An 8471-nucleotide genomic window follows, 5' to 3' on the forward strand; every position below is an offset into this window, starting at 1 on the left:
AATCTCTTTAAGAATTGAGGTATCTCGTAGATTTATTGAAATCAAAATTACTTTTTCGAAACTAAATTGATAGAAACCACCACAGTAAGCCAGCAAACTCGTATAATTTTAAGAGTCTGGCAACTATAATTACTTCAACAAATTAATATATATACAAGGAAAAGAATCCAAGACAATCATAATCAGCCCTTATGACATGTTATATAAATATATACCATTTTTAACGAAAGGAAAAAAGATGGGAAAGTCATTTCTTTGGACAAGGTAATTAAAAGAAACGTATAGAGCTAATAACTCTATATAGACATAAAATAATATAACCCAAAAAAACAAAATGATACAAGGATATATACTCACCATTTTGCTCACGTGAAAATAATTTTTTTTTTTAAAGGTAATATAACATTCTAGCATTTAATGTTTTACGAAAAGAAAGTGGATGTGTTCTCCTTTTTTTGTGCAAAATGACGAATTGTGATTGTATGGAACACTAGGGGTTGGTCTCAGCATTATCACATATTTAGATTCCACGATGATATGACTCGTGAACAATGAGTTTTAAAAATCTTCTTTCATATTTTGCACTTTATATAATATTATTTTTATATTCATACTTATAGTTAACTATTAATCACGTTCTTATTTATTTTGTTCAGCATAAAATTAGATTAACATCGGGTCCAAATACTAGTAGTATTGAAATAACCTTTGTAATTACCATTTTATTTTATACCCATATACACATCATTCTATTTTAAGTTAGCTCAATTACGAGCTTTTATAAATATACATGTACGTCAATGTCGAACAATGTTACGTAGACCGCCTCCTTCAGGCCTTATAAAAGTCTGCTCTTAAACTTCTTTCACTCACATTTTGCTCTCTTAAAAACTCAACTAAACAAAGGAGCTAATAATATTAGCAAAAGAGCATTAAAACATGGCTGCATCACAAAATTCCCAAAAGTATCCCACAATGCCAGAGGTAAAAATTATCAACCACTTGTATATTATCTTACCTATCATCTTTCTTTTCTCTTAATTTGTTTCTCATATCATAATATTTATTTATTTATTTATTTTTTTGGCCTTAGGTGCTGGATGAGCTAAAGAGAATGACAGACATAGGATTCCCAATTGCTGCCATGAGCTTGGTGAATTATCTCAAGAACATGGTACTAGTTGTTTGCATGGGGAGACTAGGGAGTCTTGAACTCGCCGGTGGGGCTTTAGCCATCGGCTTCACCAACATCACTGGCTACTCAGTCCTCTCCGGACTGGCCATGGGCATGGAGCCGCTTTGTGGGCAAGGTTTTGGTTCAAGAAACTTGTCATTAGTGTCCCTCACTTTACAAAGAACAATTCTCATGTTACTTATTGCTTCAATACCTATTGCCCTGTTATGGTTCAAACTTGAGCCTCTCATGCTTAGCCTCCATCAAACACCCGATATAGCAAGAGTTGCTGGAGTTTATTGCCGCTATGCGATCCCCGACCTCGTTGCTAATAGCTTTCTTCATCCTTTACGTATCTATTTGCGTAGCAAAGGCACTACATGGCCGTTGATGTGGTCCACTTTAATCTCAATTGCTTTTCACTTCCCGCTCATCATTTACTTGACCTTTTATCTATCTCTTGGGGTCCCCGGGATAGCAATTTCTAACTTTATCACAAATTTTAACTCCCTGTTCTTCCTTTTATGTTACATGTTCGTTACTCGTGCCAGCGACGAACCTTTATCAACACCATTAAAAACATCTCAAACATTGCCAACATCTTCTTTAACAAATTCTTCATCATTAGGTCACGAATGGGGAATTCTAATTCGACTCGCGATACCAAGTTGTATGGCCGTTTGTTTAGAGTGGTGGTGGTACGAGTTCATGACAATTTTAGCCGGGTACTTACGCAATCCTCAAGCGGCACTAGCAACATCAGCTCTAGTAATACAAACTACGTCTCTAATGTATACATTGCCAATGGCACTCAGTTCGTCGGTGTCGACCCGAGTAGGCAACGAGCTCGGAGCTGGTCGGCCGGTGAAAGCCCGTTTGGCAACAGTGGTAGCCATAGGATTAGCCCTATTGGTCTCATTATTTGGGTTGTTAGGGACAACTCTTGGGAGAGAAGCTTGGGGGAGAGTATTTACAAATGATGTCCAAGTGCTTGAGCTTACAAAGACTGTTTTGCCCATTATTGGATTATGTGAGCTAGCAAATTGTCCACAAACCACAAGTTGCGGAATTCTTAGAGGAAGTGCTAGGCCAGGTATTGGGGCAACAATCAACTTTTGCTCATTTTATTTGGTGGGTGCGCCATTGGCAATAGTATTAGCCTTTGTTTGGAAACTTGGCTTTGTGGGTCTTTGTTATGGACTTCTTGGAGCTCAAATTGCATGTGTGGTGTCAATATTAACTGTAGTTTTCAAAACAGATTGGGAAAGAGAGACGTTCAAAGCCGCAAATTTGGTGGGCAAAAGTAATGATGACCAAACAGTCAAATGTGATGAAGAAGCACTTATTGGGTTTGTTAAAGAAGCTGCTTTTGAAAAGTGAAAAATTAGAGAAGGAACACACAACCGATACTAAGCTTAAGATACGGCATTAACAGGACAAATTCAAACGCCTCTTTTACCTTCCATTATTATTAGTTCTCCCAACTCCTTTAATGCACCATGTACGTGTTGGTTTTGTCTTTTCCTTTATGTTTGCCACTTGTCACTTCATTGGTTCGAAACGTTGGATTGCGAAACATATTAATGTTGTTTTTTTTAATTTTCTTTTCAGCGTCACATATACTAGTGTACTGTATATTCTTCCATTTCCAAAAGTAGCGTACACACATGGGCGGACCCAATTAAGGCCTAGGAGGGGCTTCAGCCCCCCCTGGGCCATTAAGTTTTCTTTTAAATGTACCCCAAGTTCCTTATGAAAACGTTATATAAAAAAATTTGGACACATTTTTCATACATTAAAAGACTTGTAGTTCAATTGGAAGAGTGTTATTTAATGGTTTCAAAATCTGGTTCAAATCCCATTAGCCACATTATTTTATGTTTTTAAATATTTTGTAGGAACTACTTCGAAAAATGATATTTTCACGCATTTAAATATTACGAAAAATAATATTTTCATGCATTTAAAATAAATAATTTATTACTATTATTATTTATAATTTAAAAGAAAGTAATAAAATTTGAGTTTATAAGACTTAAAATGTATTCAAGTGAACATAAAAAAAATCTAAATTAAATAAAAAGTTTTGAACTAAGCCCCCCCTCATTTTAGTTTCTGGGTCCGCCACTGCGTACACATATATTATATATGACAAACGATTTGAGCTCATATAACAAGAAAGTTGACTTGATCGAACCCTGCTTGATATTTTGGATCACTTATAGTTAATCTAAATTAAAATCAATATTTTTCACATGTTTTTTTATACAGCATGTGGATGCATGTGCACATATGGGATTGCCTAAACATGTGCTTAGCACATGCGGCTATGAACACACATGAAATTTACTTATTTGTTATTCGAAGCTTCAAAAATGGAAATTGACTAAACCTCTCATGGCATACACTTTAGTTTTGGCACCCATACACATGACATGACAAAAGTATAAACCACACACTAACGTTTCATATATATATATATATATATATAAGAGAACATCCTCATCATTTTAACAAAGTGAGAATACAACTAACAGATAAAAAATATAAATTTCAATACACTCACACACAAAATAAAATATAATGAAATATGTCTTTTTTTATATTTTGATATACATCCTCACTTTAACAAAGTAAGCATGCCCTTATATATATGTTCCATTCTAAGATCCCAGATTTGTTTAAATCTAAGAAAGCATAGTTTAATAACTTTTCCAGACTTTAATAAAGTTTCAAACACTATGTGTCTACTCTTCTAGACAAGGAGGAATTATTCCGTGGGAAATAACACCTAAGATAAAATGCCTGAGGAACTTTTAGAAAATGACAAGAGGAGGAATTGGACTCATATTGATTCCAACTCTATGGTCTAAGGAAGCTACGCCCAAAGTCATAAGGGTAGGGAAATAGGAACATATGGAATAAATATGTATATTTCTACACAATCAAATTTACATCCATGCGTAAAATAATGACGGGTGACACGTGTCATTAATGAGAGTTTAAGGCAAAATCTTAAATCCATGTCACCAATCATCTATCAATAGAGGCTCATTCTAAGAAAAAAGAGTCTTTGGCCATTATAAGGACACTGTCCAATCAAAGAAAAAAACTTATTTTCTCCTAATTTCTTTTTCTCTTTTCTTTTGCACTAACTTAGGTGTTGGAGTGCTTTTCCAAGTACCCTTGCCGGCTTTAAGATCGATCAACGCTGTCAAATTCTCCACAACTACAAATATATGTGAAAGTAAAAATTCTAGCACCTTGAGGAGCATTGGCACAAGAGGTCTCCAATTTCGTTCTTTATTTTATGAGTAGTGATATTTGACCTCCTCATTATATTTCACCAGCCCTCAATTTTTAGTTAGTCTTATTAAAATTTTTAAATTAATATTTATCTATCAACATCCTCCACCTAATCTTGAATTTACCCTTATTATAATTTTTATCTTTTTTCCAAGCACCCGTCATATAATACTTATAAAATCTATTTTTTAAAAATAGATATTAACAAAAACTATCATGTGAGTGTACTTAAAAGTTATTTATCTTTTTAAGCCATTTCATATAAGTATAAAATATGTATTAGTATATAAAAAAATTAACGGGGGCTCTATTTTATTTGCTATAGACTAACATTTCGCCACTATTTTGTGTTGATAAAAGTTTAATTAACAAATGGGAACTGTCAAGTTTAAACAGCTGCATGCTCCAGCTCATTATCTGTTGAATCCAGCTCCCCATATCCAAGGACAAGGCGGCTGTATCCACTAACTATATAATAAAAGAATTAGCCAGAGAATTAATTGGCTTCGAAGAAAAACCCTAATCAATTTCTCTTCTATCGGTCCAACATTTCTGCTAGTTCATGAATCAGAACGTCATGCATAATCATTTCAGTCTCTAGAGACTTATCATTGATATTCAAAATTCAATTCAGAGGGCAGTGAAAAGTTCTACTTTCAAGTTAAATGAGAACATAAATTATTAAGCAACACTCCCACCCCACCTCCTCTCTTGTCCAGTTTTTGTGTGGAAAAGTTTATCAAAGAATGTGGCTGGTGCTCAAGTACGGAACTGTGCATACTTGAATGAAGATAATTAATTGACATGACTGATGATACCATCGATTGAATGAAGATAATGCAGTTGTTAGTGTTGTACTACTCTAGTCCTTTGGGGCCCGTAAACACATACAACTAAGAAAAGGGACACCATTATTTAGAATCGTGAAATAACCTGATCATCAATTACAAGAATGTGTGAGAGTAGTTAACACGGGTACTGTTAACGAGATCAAATTTAGATTCATAGATATAATCAGGAAGATGTAGATAACAGGTTGTTTTCAAAAACAAGCAGAAGCAAGCTCACATTCAGATATTGCCAAAAGTACAATGCTCGACTCTAGCTAATGAATGAACGATGGAAATTGTCACATCAGAGAGATAACATGGTAGTGTTTCCGTTCTGGTAACAAAGGGACCAGCAGATTTGCAAATCAAAGTGTCATGATTGCATATTCATGACGTAGTGTGCATGAACTTTTGAAAGGGACAGTTCATATATGGTAAAAACTATTTATCATCGAGGGTATATATCTGTGTGCGTGTGTATATCAAAAACGTTTTTGATAAAACTTTTTCACTGTTGCACCAAATCAGTTGAAAAAAATAAAAGGTTTGATATCATTGTAGCTTTTTCAAAAAAAATGATTATGCAGAATCAACTTTTGAAAGTTATTGCAAGCAGTAATTGATTTTGTCCGCTGTTTAAGAGAGCTTTTATGATGATCCCTTTCATATGCCTCCTCAATTGGGGCAATGTCAAAGGTTTGAACTTCGAACTTTGAACTTAAAATCTAATTATTTTCGGACTCATGATTTACTACATTCTTGGCTTTAAAGTGACAAACTTGGGTGTTTCATCAAACCACAAACAATGTATCTACTGTTTTGAATTTATTACCATTTGCGTCACAGACTGTGATATATTTCAGTTTTCAGTTTGTTCTATTCTAGGGTTTTGTTTATACATCTACACAAAAGTGAACAACAACATATCAACAACTTTTCCTGTTACCTTTTCAACTAGAGGATCTCGTCAGCCCTAGCAATCTCATTCACTATACAATATTCTGCAGTCATTTTGGATATATTGATTATCACCGGCTGGCAGACAGAGAAAATGCTCAAAAATTGGAAACAAATCTCTCTTGAAACAACCAATAAACCACTATCAATATATGTTACATATAGCCAACCATTTTTCATTTAAAATTAATGTACCCTCAAATTATTCGATACATTAAAGGAATCCAGCCCCAAATTGACAGGTATGATATATCTGTCTCTTTTTGTAAGCTAACCATGCATGGGGTCTATACAATGATGTATAAAATTTTGAGGTAACCTAAGAAAAGGTTTGAATCCTAGACTTACAAAGTTGAGATATAGAGTTTATATAATATCAAGTGAGCCTTAGGACAAAAATACTAGTAATGCTATGCTTTGAATGCATTACCCAGGATAATGCCATTTGCTATGAGGCGGCAATTTTTGGTCTTTTGAGTAATCCAGTAATTAGGTAAGAAGATAAACACACCCCTACAAAAAACAAAATATACTATAATTTTATTTAAAGACACTTAAACCCTTGTTGTATTGTATATTCTTTTTAAAGTTATCTTCTTTAAAGGTAGAGAGGTGGGTTTAAGTCTAAATCAATTTTTTGGTTTGTTATTTTTATAGAATTCGAACTTAGGTGATCAATTAAATGTAATTGTTTGAAAATCATTTTGCTAAGCTTCATTGTTATATTGCATATAACATATCCTAATTTAAGAGTGTAACGATGGATTTCCAAGGCATATTTGAGAACTTAAGATTCCCAATTGATGATAACTCTAAATTTTATGTTAGACACTCAAATTCTTTTATTATGTATATAATAAATCATATGCTTTGGATTCTATAACAAAAAAATCTAAAAAATGTGATTAAAAAACTTGGGATTTTCAACCGCAAGTGCGGCGTCGTGAGACCGACTCATTCTCACAAAAATCTATACGATAACTATTATTAAACATCCATTTAATGAAAGGCCCAGTGCAACTATGAGAGGAGCTTAGGTTTAGTTTTTAGAGTGGAGCTATTGACACCCCTACACTATTCTTACAAAACCCCACTTTAAATAAAATTATAATTAAAGAAAATTAAAAATTAAACACCTATAATTTTTTTTTCCAGCAAATTACTTAATTCATAATCAATCCTTTTTTTAAAAAATAAATTCTATATGTTGCTTCTTATTTAACTAAAATAAATTGTACAAATTTAAAATAATCTATTGTTCTCTTTTGATTTCTTATTGATTAAATATTTTTATACTTAAAACTGCTTTAAAATTATAATTTTAAATATGTGTTATTTTAGCCAATGATTAACACTAAAAAACTTATCATCCATATAACTTTTTAATTTAATTTGTGTGTAGATTAATAATAAAATTGAAAATAATTTAAAAAAAATAGTACAATAATGCTTTGAGTTTCAACAATAAAACAAATCAAATGAAAATTGAGAATTTAGAAAAATGTATCTAAAAAAAATGACATTTTCAAAAATAAAATAAATATAACTAAAAATGGGATTTCATGAGGAGATGAGAGGGGTGCCAATAGTTCAACTCTTAGTTTTATCACATGTAAAATCACAACTTCTCGGCTCTCTCATCGAAGTGAATAAAAATATTTTGGGCCACATGAATGCTTGATTGGGCTTGATCCATCGAAATCAAATTCCATCTCTGTCAAAGAATCGTATTCGTGGGGAAGCTTCACAAGCTGGCGAAGCTGATCTTACTCCTTAAGAAAACAAAACCGACGTGGATTTGCATAATAAAGATATTTTTAAGCCACCCTACAAGATTTGTACAATAATGGAGGGAAAGATACAACATCAAATCATCATATTCTTTTCCAAAGTTGAATGAATTGTCATCATGATATGTATTATCCTCTAAAAACTTCACATTCACTAACAATTTAAGTTTCTAATAATATTTATAAATGCAAACAAATAATGCTTTTGAAACATACTTATTATTTATTTTTAAATAATTAATCTTCTTCAATATGGACATTCACGGGTGTTAAAAGATAAATATCAAGCTATAGACAATATTGTCTTCATATAACATTAAATTTTAATTAAAATAACTTTATCTAACCTCAAATTTATATTTTAAAATAAGCGAGTACGGTTAAAATAAAACAAATGTTAATTAAGTCATTTAG

At 32.6% G+C, this 8471-nt stretch overlaps 1 protein-coding gene across 1 annotated transcript; it reads left to right on the plus strand.

Annotated features, from left to right (window-relative positions):
- Positions 1–823: 823 nt before the first annotated feature.
- LOC18032860 (protein DETOXIFICATION 55) lies at positions 824–2754 on the plus strand. Its single transcript, XM_006419465.2, has 2 exons — positions 824–984; positions 1094–2754. The coding sequence occupies exons 1-2, from the start codon at positions 940–942 to the stop codon at positions 2552–2554; spliced, it is 1506 nt and encodes a 501-aa protein (XP_006419528.1). The 5' UTR covers positions 824–939; the 3' UTR covers positions 2555–2754.
- The last annotated feature ends 5717 nt before the right edge of the window (positions 2755–8471 follow it).

The sequence above is a fragment of the Citrus clementina genome, unplaced genomic scaffold, assembly GCF_000493195.1.
Source record: "Citrus clementina cultivar Clemenules unplaced genomic scaffold, Citrus_clementina_v1.0 scaffold_9, whole genome shotgun sequence".
NCBI classification, from domain to species: Eukaryota; Viridiplantae; Streptophyta; class Magnoliopsida; order Sapindales; family Rutaceae; genus Citrus; species Citrus x clementina.